We start from the raw sequence: 17,293 nt of genomic DNA, 5'->3' as shown, positions 1-17,293 counted from the left end.
CCTCGAGCCCATCCCATCAGAGAGAAAGAACCTCCAGGCCGGATCCGCGAACATTATCACTGGTGAGTTTTTTCCCGTGGGTGCTGTCCGGGTCTATATCTATAGATATTGCTTCATACAGCTCTCCCCCGCTGATGCGGTCCGTCGACAGCGCGAACCAAGTTCTTTTGCAATTCCACCCTGCTACCTAGCCTGCTTTGGATTTAGCTCCGTGTGCAACAACATTTCCAGACTCTGCTCGGGATTCGCAGGACGCCATTCTTTGGGAGGACAGGCGGCGAGGACACGAGGACACGAGCTCAACGACCACCCTGCTGAGCCGTCCCACTCACGCTGATCCGCGGCTGTGCTTGCGCCAGCCAGCTTGGGATCTCGAAGCAACGAGCACCAGGAATGCACCATGTCGAGCGCCATCAACCCGACTCATGCTTCGGTGTCGGCGGGCTCAAGAGCGTCGTCTGCGAGTCACCCTCACCTCGACTCGTCCTATACAAATGGGGTCCCCCACCATCATCATGACGCCGGGGCGCCTCAGCAATCCAGCTCGGCAAATGCTTCGAAAAAGGGAAAGCAAAAGAAAATGCCGGACAATAGTGAAGCCTCCAAGTTGATAGCGGCCAAGATCTCGCAGTTGGAGCTCGATGCTGCGGGCGAAAAAGATCAGGAGGCGGAAATTGGTTGGTTTAATCCCATTCCAGTCCTCCCTCTTGTTTAAGTCCTTGTCAGTGGAGGAGGTGAACGGTAAAGAAAGATTCCACAAGCCCTTCGGGTAATTTTGGGAAGTGAATATCTTTTGGCATCCGCACATGCGGTTTTGCCCATTGCCGTCTCTACTCTCCCTCTGCAGTTCCCTCCCTCGCACTTTGTGCCTACCAAGATGGGTCAAGGATTCTCAAAACCGTTCTTCAATAAGAGACGAAAGAGCGCTTTGCTAACACCTCAAAAAGAACGCGAAGTCAAGAAAGCCAACCGAGAGCTGAACAACCTCACTTCCAAAATGGACGATTTGCAGAAGATTGAGACCTTGCAGAAGCGCGTTACCGAACACCTTGCAGATATGAAACGTTTAGAACGCGAGAATCTCAAGAATAAGAAGCGTGGCGATATGTTGCAGAAGGAGAAGGACCATGCTAGAACCGAGCTTAGCAAGTCCGTGACTCTGAGGGAAAAGTTGGAGAAGCTCTGTAGGGAACTCCAGCGGGAAAACAATCGACTCAAGGTTCGTTCTGCAGTAGGAAATGATGTACCTTTCGTCTGGAAGTGCTGACGGATGAGGCATAGGGCGAGAACAAGACCTTGCAGGATACAGAGAAAACGAGCCATACCGCCTGGGATGAGAAATTCAGACAGGTGCTGTGGCAGCTCCAGGATTACCAGGAGGCCAAAGATCATCCTCAAGCTCAGGTTGTCAATATAGAGGTCGAAGAACTGTTTGTGGCGTCGTCCCTATCCCTTGGCACGAATTCTAATCGCAATATTCTAGTTTCAAGCAACGCTTCAAATCATTGCTCGATCAATATGAGCTTCGCGAATTGCATTTCCATTCCCTATTACGCTCGAAGGAAGTGGAGGTTCAGTATCATATTGCCAAATATGATCGGGAACGCAAGGCAGCGGAGGCAGAAGCGAGCCGTTCTCGAGCTTTGAACGCACAGGTTCTGACGTTCTCCAAAACCGAGACGGAGTTGCGCAATCAGCTCAATATCTACGTGGAAAAGTTCAAGCAGGTAGGATTCAACACATCCAGGGCGTCCGTCGGAATACTAACTTGGCTAGGTTGAGGATACACTTAACAACAGCAACGATCTTTTTCTCACGTTCCGTAAGGAGATGGAAGAGATGTCGAAGAAGACGAAACGCCTTGAAAAGGAGAACCTGGCCTTGACTCGAAAGCACGATCTCACCAACCGGAACATCCTAGAAATGGCAGAAGAACGCACGAAAAACAATCAAGACCTTGAAGCGCTTAGAAAAAAGAACGAGAAACTTACAAGCATCATTAATCAGATGCAGAAGCAGGGAAGAGGCGTGCCTGGGAATATGGCTATGCCAGAGGGTAGTGTAGAAGGAGAATATGCCGAGGGAGATTTGGAGGGCACGGAGAGCGAGTATGAGTATGATGATGAAGGAGAAGAAGGTGATGAGGATGGAAGTGAAGAGGGAGAGTTCAACGAGGACACGGAAGAGGAGATGCCAGAGGCACCCAAGCCATTCGGCCCAGCGCCCCCTCCTCCGGCCTTTAATGGAGCAGGTGCTGCAAATGGCAACAAGCACTGAACGAAGGAATGAAAGACGACCGATGTTTGCCTTGTATCATTACGTACGTTTGCATTCGGGATTCCGTTTGGCGTCCCTCTTGCCTCTACGTGTAGTATTAGCAGAGAGAGCACTCAATATACATTCTCTGCCCTTGACTATGATGAACCCCGGGCTTTCACGTCTTGGATTAGTCCTGCAGACATTCAATCAAGTCCTATGTGGATAATCAGCCTTGCGGTTCGAGGCTGACGCTGGTCCACATACGTCGTCCGCACCACTTCGGTTGGCCTGAGGCTAAAGCGGTTAGCTCGGCACTAATCCCTCTAGCGGCATGTCAGGACTCAGATATCACGTGGGGCCGGCGGAGGAACTCCAGAGCCCAATCCCGCATTTTGGGCCACATCCGTCACCACTTAGTACCTGATCGATCGAACTCCGTAATGTCGACTTCTACACATCACAGATTTTCGCTGGACCGTCGCAACTCAATCTGATGCATTGATAACCCTCTCCTGATTTCCCTCATCCAACTTCCACTCCCATTGGACTTTCAAATGACTTGAAAGATCATCAGTCATCACAATGGCACCCCTTCTCGAAGATCCTCGCATCCGACGAACGTGGAACCAGATCTCGCAGAACGCTGAATCTGCGACGGAGAATGCAGCCGCGGGCATCTGGACCTTTCAGCACAAGTATATCAATCCATGCTTCGCCTCGATTGCATCCTGCTTCGAACAATGTACCGATCAGTGCCTCCCCGACCGCGAGGAGCGTGCCCGCCGATTGCGAGAACGTGGGCGAACAAGGGGAAGGGCGGAGCTGAGTTTTGACTTCTATGATGACTGGGATCAGGATGATAGCCTTGGGGGGGGAGGGTTGTTGGGTTGGGGGAATGACGAGCTGGACCGGTTGTTGGCCGGGAGCGGATCGCATAGCGGGCCTAGTGATGGGGTCGATCGGCCCCCGAGGAGGAAAAGAGGGATGAGTTACGGTACGAGAGGGAGACGAAAGAGTTTGGATCCGGATCCTACGGTTATCCCGAGTACTAGCGCATTAGGGTTCTTGGGACGCCTGCCTTTCAAGTTTGGCGGCACGTTGCGGTACAAACCCAGTGCTGCAGATCTGCAGGAACATCCTGGGGCATCACGCTCAGAGCGAAGAGGTGAAGAAGAGGGGGAACCTTTGATATCGGAAGAATATAGTGAGGAGGATGGAAATGGAAGTAAAGCACATAATAGGCAGCGGAGTTCTACGACCAGTTCGGGGGAGACGTCAGACTCATTCCGATCAAGGGGTGACCTCTTCCCAAGTGATGGAGAAGATGATGCGGTGCCTCTGGATGATGAGTTTGCAATGGTCTTAGAAAGGAGGATGACACTTTCGGGTGCTGATGACCGGAGCAGCGGCAAGACTCGAAGCAGCATTGGGAAAGGGTCGGCTGGATCAAGAAACGTTTCTGGGAGAACTCTTCCGGCATCAACTCGATCGAAATCATCATTATCCGGTCAACGCAAAGGCTCGGGTGCATCTTTATCAGTTACCCCAGATATACTTACTCCTGAAATGGCTGGGACACCGTCGTTGACGGATCTACAAAAAGAGGAGGAGAGAATTAAACTTGAGGAAGACGCCGAAGTGGAAAGAAAACGAGAGGCTGCTGCTCGGCTCGCTATCGAACGAGGTCTCCATGTTGAAGAAGATTCTACACCTGCTGAAACCTCTGTATCAGAGACGAAGCTTGAATCGCCAGCTGTGGATATATCAGCGCCGATAACAGGGAACGGTCACTTAGATCATAGCAATGATGCTCCAGCCCCAGGATCAGCTCCTCTAGCAACAGGAGAAGGCTCTGATGACCGTGCAAAAAATAATTTCGTGCCGGCAAGGTTACCGAACTTTGGTTGAGCGAGCATTTCCTCTGGGTTACTCTTCTGTCAGCTTTTAATTTGCAAGCGCTGTTTTGGGATGAGAACAGATGGTTGGCGTTATACAAGCATGCGAAGCGCTCGCGGCTGGGTTATTTGGGTGTTAGGGCAGATAATCGGGTCAATTCAACAGTATCCTCAGCGGTTTCTCATCTCGCTGAAATAAAACCTTCAGACACGTTATATATTATTAAATTATCAAACTATCTCATAACTTACTTTTTGATCCTGTCAAATATGTCTGGCCCTGCTTGAGCATCTGAACCGCCTCAGCTACCATCTCATCCACAATCTGACCGGCTGGTTTAACATCATTAACGACACCAGCAACAACTCCCATTAAATGAGGAAAATCAATATCATTTCCAGCCTCTAAATCAAACTCAAGGGGCACTACACCCTTCTCCGTCAGCTCCCTGATCTTCTCTGGCTGAGCCTCCCACTTATCAACCCATTCATTCCTCCTGACTCTCAACGGTCTTCCACTAACCACCAGTGTCCTCAATGTATCTTCAAATGTTGCAGTGACAACACTCTCCTTATGAGCCTCACTGCAACCCGCCTCCTTACTAGCAACAAACCTCGTCCCAACCCACACACCGGACGCGCCCTGCATCAGGCTACTTGCCAAACCCCTCCCATTATGGATCCCTCCAGCCGCGACGACCAAAGCCGTCTGTCCACCAAGCAGCTTCGGTCGATACCGGCTCGCAATATCCACCACCGCGGGGATCAAGATGGAGTTCGGGATATCCCCCGTATGGCCCCCTCCCTCGCCGCCCTGCGCACACACTATATCCACCCCCGCATCTAGCGCCTTCTGCGCATGTCTCGGCGCGCCCACCATATTCATGACCAAGATGCCCGCTTCATGCAGCATGCTAATGACATGGGCCGGCGGGACGCCCACCGCGCTAATGAACAGCTTCGCGCCCTCCTCAATAATCACATCGATGAGGAGCTCCAGCGTGCCTTCTTTATGATACGCGTGGTTCGTCTTGCGGGCGCCGCCCCCGACTTGCGGCAGCGCGAGATCTACCCCGAATGGCAGCGAGGGCGACGAGAGGTGCGCTTTCAGCTCGTGAATGATCTCGCGCAGCTGCGTAGGCGAGTATCCAAGACCGCCGATGCAGCCTAGTCCACCGGCGTTGGAGACGGCGGCCGCGAGGGGCCCGCCGCTGGTGCGCGCCATGCCGGCGAGGAGGATGGGGTGCTGGATGCCGAGGAGGGTGGTGAGGGGCGTGGTGATGGGGGCCGGGGGGGTCATTGTCATTGTCGCTGTCGCTATTGAGTTGATTAAGTCAAGGTGGCTTGGGGGAATGAGAAGGAGGAGGATGAGGGGGAATTGGGAGAACGGATTGAGAGAACATGGCGATGGATGCAGAGTTATAGAGGTACAAGAGGTAGGTACATTGCCGTGGACTTTGAATCTCATGTGGGGTTTGTGGGGAAGCCGAGGCTCGCTATTCTAGTGCCGTCTTCCCCAGAATGTCAAAACTTTATTAAAAGGAACCTTCTCTATCGCTTTAGCCGTATCCAAATAGTCAACTGTTTTCTGTGAGCATGTGCTTCCTGAGCACCAATGTAGTGATGACATTACGATCAATTCAACCTGCTTTCTGTGATAGGATTAATGCAATCTAGACCAGAAGCCCCATCCACAACGCTCGCAAATGGCTCAACGCTCCACGGAATTAGACACCATCTCAACACTCCTCGTCCAGAGCTTCATTGCAATAGCCATCCGCATCCTCATTTTGCTCCCTAGGAATCCAGATATATTTCACGGTCCCCTCCTTTGCCAATATATCATCAAGATCAGATGCCGTCTCGATGAGATCTCGATTCGCAACCTCGTTGCCAGCAGCATTAATCCAGCCGTTTCTACACCACTTGTACACCCAGTCCGTCATACACCCGATTGCGTACCTGGAATCCGAATAGATCCTGACCTTTAGCCTGGGGTTTGTATGTAGCTCGTCAAATTTTTGAAGAGCCAGCTCCAATCCAAGTATGATAGCTGTGATTTCTGCTCTTTGGTTTGTTGGTCTGGGATATCGTGGTAAGATTCTAGTATAAGCTTTCTGTCTTCCAAATCTAAGTTTGACAACGGCTGCGGCAGCACCTATCGATCCTGGTTGTCCGTTGCCTCTACAACCACCGTCGACATAGATTTTCATAATATAAACCATGTTGGTGACTCGTGAGGCCAGCCAAGGGGCGAGAAGCGAGAGGCGAGAGGTATCGGTGAGTCTGATATTCGCTATCTTAACGTGGGAGGAGATGGTAGTGAGACTGAATGTGCTAGATGTAGAGTATCAGGATCGATTTGGAGTTGCGGAATAGGTTGCACCTACGCGTAAGGAAGTCGATGGTTCAGTTGGCCGAGCTTATTTGCTATGCGGAAGCTCCAGGTAGGAGTAGCCCATAGGAAGTATCCAACATCCACGTCTTGGTGCTGTGGTTTTGGTTGCGTCAAGGCGCTGGAGGAAATTCGGCTTTGTGGATGGCGGAGATGGTGCTGAGCAAGCGGCTGGATGTGTTGAAGGTCAATCTGTATCGTCCAAACCGCCGGTAACGGCCTGATTATTGGTAAAGCTACTAGCAATTCATGTTGCAGGACAAAGGAAATGTAATTGGTGTGGTCTTGTAAGGTCCAAAGCGCAAACGAGGCTTCGACGTGGGTATCGGTTCCTTCAAATGCCCGCGGCAGCAATGTTATAGCTAGACTAGTAATGAACTAGAAACAGAAGTGGATAGGATTTTAAATAGCTTACCTACGCTTAGGAAAGCCGAAGCCCCATAAAGAAGGGTATTGGAACAGTAGGTGAGTTGTCGCATATAGAAGTAATAACGGGCCTAATAGGGACCTAGGTATATTTTGAGATTCCGTCATACCTATGACGGAACCAATTTACCACCTCTTCATGTATATATAGAGCCTCTAGACCCTTACCTTCACTCTTCAATCGAGTTCGCTTCTCACCGTTTGACAGTTGTCCTGCATCCAGGAGGTTCCTTATTTCGGCTGAACGGCCCGCCACGGGAACATCCTCTTACTGTAATGAGACTAGACTATCCCCGGACTATCGCTTAGCGTCAATCGACAGAGCCGCATCTTATCGACCAACTTCAAACGTACAACTAACTGCACCGCATCCAGAGATCTAATACCGTTTAGTACCTATATACCTGAGATCTTCAGTTGTTGCGGCAATGATTTAAGCCAACAATTATAACTTTAAGGACTCAGTCCCTCCAAAAGAAGGCGGGTATTACTGCTGAATCTTTGATTTCTTTGCTTTGTCTTATGTAGGCTGTCGAACGCTGTTGAGCTTTCTGAGAAAATAAGTATACCAGAGCGAATAAAATGGCCCATTTTCCTAAGCCTCTGGCTATATGTGGAATAGATGGTCTGACAGAATATGTAATCAGAAACAAGGGGCTGAGTTCTTGTTCGTCTAAAATGCGGGTAAACACTGTCACAAATGAGTGACTAGCACCCGTGACCTTGCCTATAGTCTTGATTGACTAACCTCTTGATCGAGGAAGTTTCATAGCATCCCGCCAGTCCAACCAAATAGAGGCAGACGACTTGAACAGTGATCCTGGACTACTCACAACTTACAAGGATTTGGATAATTGGAGAGAAATACCAGATACCACTTTTGCGGAACGATGTTATCGATGCATTTCTGCTATGGACGGTACGTGGAGGTAATATTCCTGCCAGGGTTATACAACTCACGTGGGACAAGACGGACGAAGATGATTCGACTTGGCCCCTTCGACATCTTCTGATCCGGCACGCGAAACTCAATTATCGCTGTTCCGACTTCGGCCAGCTCAAAGACCATTGTTCTCATATTTCTTTCTCCAAAGAGCTGAGTTTTTCATCAAATACAGGGAAGTAGGGATGCTTGTCCCGAATGATGAGGCACTGGATAGAAGCGCATATCATTCGCACTGTGGTATACACATGGTAACGACGTCACGCGCAATTGCCGCAAAATAAAAAAGGAGTTCCCCTTGTTTGGGGATGATGAGATGGTCAATGGCCATAGTCTTCAGGTTTCTGTCAACAATACTCAGCCCCGAAATAGCAGAGCTTGTCAGTGAGAACACAGTTGGCAGTGTGTTGACTATCACCGGAGGAAAATGACGCAGGTGCACATGCAGCTTTGGGTTGGCAACAATCCGCTAGTTCTATTAGGGCTATCCAAGCATCCGTGTACATCCAATCTATACCCCTAGACTAAACCTTCACGCTTTGCAAGAGCCTCTCCTCAACTCCCTCCAATGTATACTGGTGGGCCAAGACCGCTAGATTTTCTGCTTCGCCGCGGAATTGCTTGTCCGGGTCCACGCCAGGCCCGAACATCTGCGCTCCGGCTCCAGGTGCCATTTGTCCCATCTGTTGTTGCATTTGACTGGCGGCTGTCTAAAATCAGCGATATTCCAGTGAACAGGAGTTGAAAGGATCTTACCATTATCACTCCCAAGGAGATAGTTGAAAACAGACTGCAATCCAAATATGCAAAGCACATACCAGGAGATAGAGGACATCCACTGCGGGTCCATATCTCTAGTAGCCACGCCTGCCTGCAACATGCTCTTGAACTTGATCGTTAACGGGAAGGGCAACTTAACTGGACGGCCTATATCAGCACTCATTCCCATTTAGCTTCAGAGGACAGCTTACTGATGACAAATCCCGAGAAGAAGGCATTAATCCACCCCATGATCAGCGTTTGGGGAACGATCATCGCCATATTCCCCTTCATCATGCCCATCATTCCCTCCATAGCCGCAGGGTCCGTCATCGGATTCGGTGCCGCTTGACCCTTCTTCTCTGGCTCTTTCAAAAACGCCCCGTTTTCGTAGGCATTTACCAGGTAAGCTTTGCGAGTTTCAAAGGAAGAAGGAGAAAGATTGTGCGCGTTCACGCGCAGGTTGATGCCGCGGAGAAGGGAGCGTTGTTCGCGAATGGCTGGCAGCTCTTGTTTCTTGGGCGTGGAGGCCATCAAAACGGTGGCATAGTGGCGCAGGACACCTGTTAGAATCTGGGAGAGTGTCAATCGAATTCCTGTGCGTGGTACACGCGGTTTGGTAGGCAGCTTACCATGACCACCGTGATGGGGATCAGGATCCAATAGCTACATTCATATCAGCATTGACAGACCCTATCGATTTACTCTTGCAGTGCTCACAATAGCTGAGGATCCCGATGGATCGTTTGAACCGGAACTTGCGCCATGATTGCTGTGCTACTTCCACTGCGACCTCGATGCCGTTGGTACGAGAGTCGTCTGAAGCTTGCTCGACGTTAGGTGAGGCTCGGTGCTAAACTCGGTTCGTGCCGAGAACTTCAAATCAAGACACGTTCCCTTACGCATACGCGACTGGTTCAAACCAGCATTCCCATTCTGCGCATATCCGCGCATATACGATTGGATTGCAAATATGGCCGCTTCTCAGGAGAAAGTTGCGGTCTATTCATTACCTGGTATGATTGCCTTCTCACTTCTTTTCTCCGTTTGATTCCTCTTTTGTCTGAACCACAGCATCAGCTGAAAGAGCACACTGACTGACGCCCTTAACAGACCTCAAAAACACAACCGACGACGCAATCCCTATCTACCTCAATAGTCTCTCCTTCAAGCAATCGCACACCCTCACCGATGTCCGTCTCTTCCTCAGCTACCTAGCCTTCGGCATTTGCGCTGCGACCTTCTACTGGGACTACAAGCTCGGCTTTGAAGCCACGAAATACTATACCGCAGCCGCCGTCGCCCTCTACACATGCATCAACGGCCTACTCACCTTCTGGATATGGGGCGTCGAGAAGAATACCATATATGTTGGGACCAACGAAGCAGGAGATAAGATTTCGATCCAGAGCAGCACGAAGAAACACGTGCCAATTTACCACCTCACCATTACGGTACAGGAGAAAGGGGCAGGTGGCAAGAGCAGGGAGATCAGGATCGCGAGGCCCTTTAGAGAATGGTTTGATAAGGAAGGGCATTTTGTCACGATCCCATTCCAGCAGATGCTTGCGAGTAATGTGGGGGTGATCGGGGCGGCGGACCCCAAGAGGGTGGTTGACGAGAAGAAGATGGGCGCTGGGGCGAAGGCCGATGATACGAAGTCGATGGAAGAAAAGTGGAACAGTCTTTTGGCAGAGAGTTCTGGTGCGACTGTTGTGGATTCAAAGGTCGAGGCTGATGCGGCGAGCTCTGCGACTCCGGGGAAGGGAGGGAAGAGGCGGGCCAAGAAAGCATAAATTGGGTTCTACCTAAGAGAGTGGCGGGGAAATAGAGCTACATGCTCTGATGGATTGAGCATTTGTTGAGGAAGTCCACATGGAAGGATGGTTCACAATGGCGGCGTTTTAGGAGGAAGTCAAAATCAGATGAATCATTCGATGAATTCAGGAACGGCATTCTGTGACATGACCTGGCCGTTTTGCAGAGATATTATCTTGAGAGAAAGATCACTATCTAATCCCAGAGGATGATTGCCGCAAGCAATTACTACACCATGTGTGCGAGTTACCATCACTAGTACTTCTTCACTTGATCGGGTCTGAGATAAAACAGAAAGGGTTCATTCATGCAACTGTAATTTATTGTTCAGATATCATGTGGTCTTCATGCCTCCATATGCCTGCCTATCTACTCGTAACGCCATTTCGTGTAGTCGATCTGACAACAATGGTAAAACGCCCACGCTATGCGTACCTCGAGCAGTCATTGAATGCCTGATAACACCCGAAGAAATCAAATCCATAATCTCATTTGGCAAAGGTGGCCTATTCAACGAGGTTGAAATACCACATCTTGCACTTTTGAGCCTGTGTACGGACCTCCATCGAAACATCAGCCAACGCAGTATCCAGCTCACTTATAACCTTGTTCTTCCGCTTTAGCATAGCTACCTTGTCGATATGTCTAGGAAGCAAAGCCAGAACTTCAAGAGCGGCTGCACGGCTAGCGACGTTTGCATCTGATGGAGAGTAGTATGTGTTGTGTGTGCGATCTGTCATACGGTTGATCACTGAGTCAAGATGAGATTCAATGACACCGGGACAGACCGGGACAAGAGTGCGAATGATGGTTATGCAAGCCAACTTAGTGAAGTCATCATTCTGCACATTCGTGCCTTCGAGGATAAGCGGAAAGACTTCATTGACGTGACTGAGATAAACCTTGGTGTCCATGTACGCAAGGCAGCCAGTGAGAGCAATCAAGCAATTGGTCTTGATATCCTTAGCGTTTGGATCTCCTTGTAGTTCAAATGAATAAGCACGCCAGAGCTTAATAAATTCCTCGACTGCAAATTGGAAAAGGCGTCCTTGTCGAATTGGACGCAGGAGACAGAAGTTCTCCTTGCACATGACTTTTGACGGACCCAGAAGGATACGGAAGCTTCTTGCCACCTTTCGCCCAGCTTTCGGATCCTTGATTCCCTGAACCATAAGACTGATCAATGTCTGGTCAGACTTATCACGACAAGCGAGGGCTGCAGCCGTGAAGTAGGAGAGGGTTTGGTAGTAACGCTCTACTTCAAGCTCGTTGGGATTCGAGTTACAGCTGTGGATCAGGTCCACCATGATCTCAACAAGGCTACGACCTCCAATTTTCTCCTCAGCAGCACCGAACTTGTTGACAAGTAGCTGGAGGAAGTACAGCATCGAGACACGAGCATACAAAGAACACTCATTTTGGGTGCTGGTAGCATTCTTGATCATCGCCAGGGCCGCGTTGCCAACGTCTATTTTAAGCCTGGATTTATCCTTTAAGATATTAGCAAAGAGCCTGCTGCGGTTGCTGATAACGAAGACTTACCTCACGACGAACTCCAGCTACCAAAGACATCGAGAGCGCACTGGCCAAGCATTTGTCACCAGGCCCATATATTAAGTCCTGTTGAGTGCTATTAAGATTTTCAGGGGCATTCTCAACAAATAGGGACCAGATTTGACTGGAGACATTTGGACTTTGTACATCGCGACTGTTCAGGAAGTTATTTTCGGCGGTTGTCTGGTTAGAGCGGAGCGCCAAAGTGATGATATCGCCCAGCAAACTAACAAATCTGTCGACAACTTCATCTTTATCCAGTGGCAAATCAAGTCCCACATATGGGGTTTCAGAGTTGGTCGGGCCATGCTTGATCTTAACAAACTGTTGGAGCAATGTTAATGGAATCCAAGCGTATGGGTGAAGCGATGAAACAAAAGGTTTCGCCGAATGAGTTGACTTTAGTTCTTTATCGAGCACACCATCAAATGACACAAGACCTCGGTAGATGGCTCCCAAGATAACATTTGCGTATGGAAGTTGGCCATCTTGCTTGATGATATCGAACAGCTTTGATAACAAGGCTTTTTGGTAGACATCAAAGACATAATGTTTCGGATCTGTTTCTGTTGCTGACTGACCGGTTTCTGCATTGCAAGTTGCTGTGCATGCGATCTTTGTTAAAGAATCCAAGAGGTCGATGACACTGTCCAATTCCGATTTTCTTTGACGCTTATCTGCAGATATACTTTTCGGAAGCTTGCTCATAAAGTTTACTAGAGTAATTTGTTGAAACTTTACGGGATCGCCCGTGGAAATCTTTTGGAGAGCCGACGCTGCTGCTTCGCTCAGACTGTCGATTTGATTCGGTTGTAAAAGGATCTCATTAAGGGATTCAATGATGGCACCTTTCTCGAAATCCGAGAGAAGGTCTTGAATGCTCATCAAGAACACGAGACCTTGAATGGTAGTTACTCGGAATTGCGTGCCATCCGGCGAATCAGAGATCTTTTCAGTCATAGCACTGAAATATATGTCATCGACAAGATTTCGTCGAGTTTCATTGAGCGTAGAGGCAAGCCGGTCCTTGCTTTGACTCAAGTAGTCGGCCCGGGTTGGTGGTGAAAGGCCATCACCTCTCGGCGTAGCTTGGGAAGAGGCTTCGTCCCTCAATTTGGCCTCCAGTTCTTGTTCGACAAGTAAGCGTGCCTCCAAGATGCGGTTAAAAATGCCCAGAATAGCAGTCTTGTCAGATTTTGACACTAAGCCCTGCCAGTGAGTGAACATGGACGGAAGGAGCATTCTAGTGGCCCAAGAAAAGCCATACGGGGATGCTGTAGCAACCGCATACAGTATTTTCCCAGTTTCAACTACGTGTCTTTGTCTAGAATCGATTAGACGCTCTTTGCATTCATTCAATATTGAAAGAACGATCTTGACAGATGGATTTTCAGTGTCGTTCCAGTCGGCTTGACTGCTTAGAGCTCTTGTTATTCCATGGATGACATTGAGGGCACCGCGGATGAACTCATCGTTTTCCCCATTCCATACCTCGAATTTCACAGAATCCCAAACTTTTGGAGCCCATTCGAGGACTGCTGGGAGGGAATAACTCGTGATGCAGGTTTCCATTGTACGGAAAACCTCATTCTATTTATGTGAGTAAATGTAATACTGCAAACGTAAGATTCTTACCTTGACATTTGCGGATAGATCTTGACTAGTGTCAAGCAGCTCGATGAGTCGTGGGAAAGCATTCTTTGCGTAGGTGTCGTTTGAAATGAAGCAATTTAACAGGAATCGTCTTAGATCATCCGGGGTCGGTACTGAAGCATTTTGACCACTGATGGTGATTGGGTAATAGCGGACGAATGAATCCCAGATGAGAAGTAGGGCGTCTTCACTGAGCTCCCACTCTTTGCTCAACTTTTCATACATGGGTAACAGAATACCCAGGCATGTGGGATCCTTTTCAAACTCCCCCATTAAAACCACACCTTCAACAAATGCTTTCGAACTTCCATTAATAATGAGACTGGGCTTGTATAATTGTATCAGGGTATCAAGGAGCTCCAAGAGGGTTCGACGTGTGGCGGCCTTCTGATCTCTTAAGTTTCTTTCTATGTTGAACGAGAATATTGCCTGAGCGATAAGTCTTGCATCAGTAGAAGGGAATTTTGGTTTCATCTTCGCCAAAGCTGATAATATCTCAGCGCACTCCTTGATCCCTGCACGAAAGCTTCCGAGTCGGTCTTCATTGACGAGACGTTGGCAGAAGTACGTAGTAAGTTGATGTACTAGTATTGTCAGTAGGAACTTGAAAGGTATAGGTATTTCTTACTATCGATTCTATCAAGTGGTGCTTGGAGCTGGTTTAGAACGTCTGCGAGAAGACGCAAGGCTATGCATAGTAAGTATCATGGATTTCAAATGTTAGGGACGGCATACCTTGAGCTATCTGGGGGAGTGGTTGATCTTCATTGGTCAGATAAGGCTGCAGACCAAGAAATACTTGAGAAATCTTTAATGCTGCAAGATCGAGTCCTTGAAAAAGTCAGTTAAACAAGGTCTACTTCAGAATCGAAAGGGCCATGCATACTGCCGGCAATATCATCCACAATAGCCTTCTGTTGGCTGGGGTCTGAGGTGTTCATCCAGTCGGCAATGTTCTTGTCCTCCATCTTCACGACGTATGGTCATTGGTCTTCGTGCGTAGACGCGTGGGGAGTTCCTAAGAATATCAAATTAGTTAGCGATTGGATGGGTCTCGAGAGGGATTCCGGGAGAACTGCAGCAAAGCAGGATATTTCTGCATAAATGCAGGGCAATAATAATGGAGGTCAGAATGAAAACTCCACTGGATCCATTGGGAGGTGACGCGCATCTCTACCATGAGAGGAGTCTGAAGACTACAGCGAGAATGGAGCTTGAGGGGTGGGGTAGGCCACAGCGACTGGGGATCCTTGCGGTTGTGCCACTCCCCGAGAGTAGGAGAGGCGGGGAGATGGGCATTACTTACTATCTCCAAGTGGTTGAGAGCACCACTGTCGCGACGATAATGTTACTGTTGATTGCAGAAGATCTAATCAAGTACAATCCGGTACCAGTTGAAGTTCAATCAAGCTGCGCTAATCAAGAAATTCTGCCGAAATCCCAAGGCGGTGTCGGCTTAACTTCGGGCAACCGCGCCACCAGAGAAGATCTGCAGGGACCTGTTAGTTGGAGTGCGTCTGTGAAGAAGAAAGATACAGAGTCAAGAGTTGGGAAAGTGTTATATCTTCTCTTGTCTTCCTTTGCCCTGTCTTGCCAGAAACTCAGAAGCTGTGCCCTGAGGAGCCTCTGGTTATCCCGTTGCGGAATCGCGGAGTCCTGAATCTGTAGCGAGTAACCTTAAAAGGCCGGAGAATACCCCACTAGAAAACCCCTCGCCTTATCGGGCGATAAGAAAAATAATTTTCAACCTCCAGGTTTAGGCGTCGCGACATCGCACTTCCACAGCATACGATATTCCTACCGCCCCTGCAAAGCTCTTTGGCTACCTGAAGTCTGAAGACAATGGCTTCCGCGACTCCAGCGACCTGCAAGGTCGTGCTTGCTGCTACAGTTGCAAAAGGATTGTTGGCAGAGGTCACTGAAGGTCTTTCTAAACTCAATATCAAGCCCAAGTTGGTGGGGTTCTTAGCAAATGGGGACCCAGCTGCTCAGGTTTATGCCGATTACTGTGCGAAGACGTGCAGAGAGAAGTAAGTGACTACCTTTGTTCATCTTTTCTCTTGAGTTTTTGTGGCATTGAAAAGGTTCGAGTGAACTTTACGTCTCATTGTCTTTAGTTCACAAACTGCGCCCTTCCCGTTTGAATAGAGCAGTCTAAAGTACGCCCTTTACGCTGAGATCAAACACTCTCTTGAATACTGCAAAAGCCTCCTCCTACAATTCAGAGTCACTGGAAACTCGATTGGTCGAGTACTTAAGATCTTGTTGCTAGGCAACGATCGAGGTCCGGGATATACCCAATCGCACGTGACTATCCTCCTTCGTTATCATATCAATGATACCACAAAATCCGGAGGCTAACGACTTCCTAGCGGCTTTGAGTTCGACCTCCGAGTTGTTGAAAAGGACAAGATCGAACAAGCAATCATTGAAGCCAACGCCGATAAGACCGTTCACGGCATCATCGTTTACTATCCCATCTTCCCTCGAACCTCGGGTCAAGACCGCTATATTCAGAACCTCGTCGCTGCCGAGAAGGATGTTGAAGGTCTGTGTCACAAGTACCTCTTTAACATGTATCAAAACATCCGTTTCCTGGACGAGCAAAATACCCAGAAGTCCATCCTTCCCTGCACACCCCTCGCCGTAATCAAGGTCCTTGAATACCTCCAAATCTACAACTCAATCCTTCCCTATGGTAACCGACTGTTCGGCAAGACAGTCACCGTTATCAACCGCTCTGAAGTTGTCGGCCGACCACTTGCTGCTCTCCTCGCCAACGATGGCGCGAAAGTCTATTCCGTCGATTTGGATGGCGTGGATCTTTTCACCCGAGGCCAAGGGATCAAGGCACCTCGTCACCAAGTGCACAAGCAAGAAGGCTGGGGTTTGAAAGAGTGTCTCCCAATAAGTGACGTCGTCATCAGTGGGGTCCCAGGCGACCAATTCAAGGTTCCAGTTGAGCTGGTTCGAGATGGAGCGGTCTGCATCAATTTCTCAAGTGACAAGAACTTCGATAATGCGGCGGTTAAGGAGAAGGCAAGCATCTATGTCCCAGCGATTGGCAAGGTCACTATTGCTGTGTTGCTGAGGAATCTATTGGTAAGTGCTTGACACATCATGAGATCGAGATGAAGATTCAAGAACTGATTGTAATTCTACTTAGCGTTTGTCTAATAATGTGGTAGCCAAGGAGGAAAAGATGGCTGAAACAGGTATGATCAAATTCCCCATCTACTTAGAAGCTAAAGCCAATGTGTCAAACCAGCATGATAACTCATTGTCCCGCGTGTACCACATGTTTGCTTCCTCAAGTGGGGTTTGTCTGTCCGAACGGCTCTGGGCGTTTGCGTAAAAAGCTTGGGTATTATAGAAGGGAGCATGCACATACAGAATCATGAAGTTGTTCATTGCCGCATGCTCTACTAGTGCCAGCAGAGACTCCTTGATTTGATGATTTGGGAAACATTATAGATTATCCACCTGATCACATTCATGGTGCTGAGTTATCCAATTTCGAGATCGGCAGATCACTCACCCTAGATGACCTCAAATATTGCTATGGGAACAGATATTCTACTAAGCCTTCGG

General features: G+C 48.9%; 8 protein-coding genes across 8 annotated transcripts; 4 read left to right on the top strand and 4 right to left on the bottom strand.

Moving 5' to 3' along the window:
- Window positions 1-400: 400 nt before the first annotated feature.
- On the top strand, window positions 401-2,277 carry M430DRAFT_15931 (hypothetical protein; the record flags this gene model as incomplete). Its single annotated transcript, XM_024863354.1, has 5 exons — window positions 401-677; window positions 948-1,219; window positions 1,282-1,430; window positions 1,484-1,727; window positions 1,777-2,277. The coding sequence occupies 5 exons, from the start codon at window positions 401-403 to the stop codon at window positions 2,275-2,277; spliced, it is 1,443 nt and encodes a 480-aa protein (XP_024723802.1).
- A 392-nt stretch (window positions 2,278-2,669) lies between these two features.
- M430DRAFT_32993 (hypothetical protein) lies at window positions 2,670-4,391 on the top strand. Its single transcript, XM_024866269.1, has one exon. The coding sequence runs from the start codon at window positions 2,842-2,844 to the stop codon at window positions 4,165-4,167; it is 1,326 nt and encodes a 441-aa protein (XP_024723801.1). The 5' UTR covers window positions 2,670-2,841; the 3' UTR covers window positions 4,168-4,391.
- Window positions 4,392-4,395: 4 nt separating this feature from the next.
- On the bottom strand, window positions 4,396-5,460 carry M430DRAFT_25029 (hypothetical protein; the record flags this gene model as incomplete). Its single annotated transcript, XM_024865181.1, has 1 exon — window positions 4,396-5,460. One exon carries the CDS (start codon window positions 5,458-5,460, stop codon window positions 4,396-4,398), a length of 1,065 nt encoding a protein of 354 aa, XP_024723800.1.
- Window positions 5,461-5,893: 433 nt separating this feature from the next.
- On the bottom strand, window positions 5,894-8,044 carry M430DRAFT_15928 (hypothetical protein; the record flags this gene model as incomplete). Its single annotated transcript, XM_024863352.1, has 3 exons — window positions 5,894-6,491; window positions 6,545-6,881; window positions 7,936-8,044. The coding sequence occupies 3 exons, from the start codon at window positions 8,042-8,044 to the stop codon at window positions 5,894-5,896; spliced, it is 1,044 nt and encodes a 347-aa protein (XP_024723799.1).
- A 398-nt stretch (window positions 8,045-8,442) lies between these two features.
- On the bottom strand, window positions 8,443-9,444 carry M430DRAFT_96393 (hypothetical protein; the record flags this gene model as incomplete). Its single annotated transcript, XM_024869957.1, has 5 exons — window positions 8,443-8,624; window positions 8,675-8,836; window positions 8,890-9,250; window positions 9,310-9,343; window positions 9,398-9,444. The coding sequence occupies 5 exons, from the start codon at window positions 9,442-9,444 to the stop codon at window positions 8,443-8,445; spliced, it is 786 nt and encodes a 261-aa protein (XP_024723798.1).
- Window positions 9,445-9,579: 135 nt separating this feature from the next.
- Window positions 9,580-10,473, top strand: M430DRAFT_39319 (hypothetical protein; the record flags this gene model as incomplete). The annotated part of the gene is made up of 2 exons (XM_024867308.1): window positions 9,580-9,693; window positions 9,791-10,473. Exons 1-2 carry the CDS (start codon window positions 9,651-9,653, stop codon window positions 10,471-10,473), a joined length of 726 nt encoding a protein of 241 aa, XP_024723797.1. The 5' UTR covers window positions 9,580-9,650.
- Window positions 10,474-10,625: 152 nt separating this feature from the next.
- M430DRAFT_39318 (hypothetical protein) lies at window positions 10,626-15,102 on the bottom strand. Its single transcript, XM_024867307.1, has 7 exons — window positions 15,009-15,102; window positions 14,589-14,720; window positions 14,438-14,533; window positions 14,331-14,390; window positions 13,685-14,286; window positions 12,038-13,639; window positions 10,626-11,985 (listed from the first exon to the last, which is right to left on the bottom strand). The coding sequence occupies exons 2-7, from the start codon at window positions 14,668-14,670 to the stop codon at window positions 11,002-11,004; spliced, it is 3,426 nt and encodes a 1,141-aa protein (XP_024723796.1). The 5' UTR covers window positions 14,671-14,720; window positions 15,009-15,102; the 3' UTR covers window positions 10,626-11,001.
- Window positions 15,103-15,544: 442 nt separating this feature from the next.
- M430DRAFT_95958 (hypothetical protein) lies at window positions 15,545-16,816 on the top strand (the record flags this gene model as incomplete). The annotated part of the gene is made up of 2 exons (XM_024869917.1): window positions 15,545-15,732; window positions 16,075-16,816. 2 exons carry the CDS (start codon window positions 15,545-15,547, stop codon window positions 16,814-16,816), a joined length of 930 nt encoding a protein of 309 aa, XP_024723795.1.
- Between the last annotated feature and the right edge of the window lie 477 nt (window positions 16,817-17,293).

The sequence above is a fragment of the Amorphotheca resinae genome, assembly GCF_003019875.1.
Source record: "Amorphotheca resinae ATCC 22711 unplaced genomic scaffold M430scaffold_2, whole genome shotgun sequence".
NCBI classification, from domain to species: Eukaryota; Fungi; Ascomycota; class Leotiomycetes; order Helotiales; family Amorphothecaceae; genus Amorphotheca; species Amorphotheca resinae.
The sequence above is the reverse complement of the archived record's forward strand: the minus strand, read 5'-3'. Positions and strand labels throughout refer to the sequence as shown.

Coding starts and splice junctions, on each gene's coding strand:
- M430DRAFT_39318 (XM_024867307.1), bottom strand. CDS start 14,670: ATGGAGGACAAGAACATTGCCGACTGGATGAACACCTCAGACCCCAGC. Junction 14,534..14,588: donor TGTGGATGATATTGCCGGCA/GTATGCATGGCC, acceptor GACTTTTTCAAG/GACTCGATCTTGCAGCATTA. Junction 14,287..14,330: donor ACCACTTGATAGAATCGATA/GTAAGAAATACC, acceptor TGACAATACTAG/TACATCAACTTACTACGTAC.
- M430DRAFT_32993 (XM_024866269.1), top strand. CDS start 2,842: ATGGCACCCCTTCTCGAAGATCCTCGCATCCGACGAACGTGGAACCAG.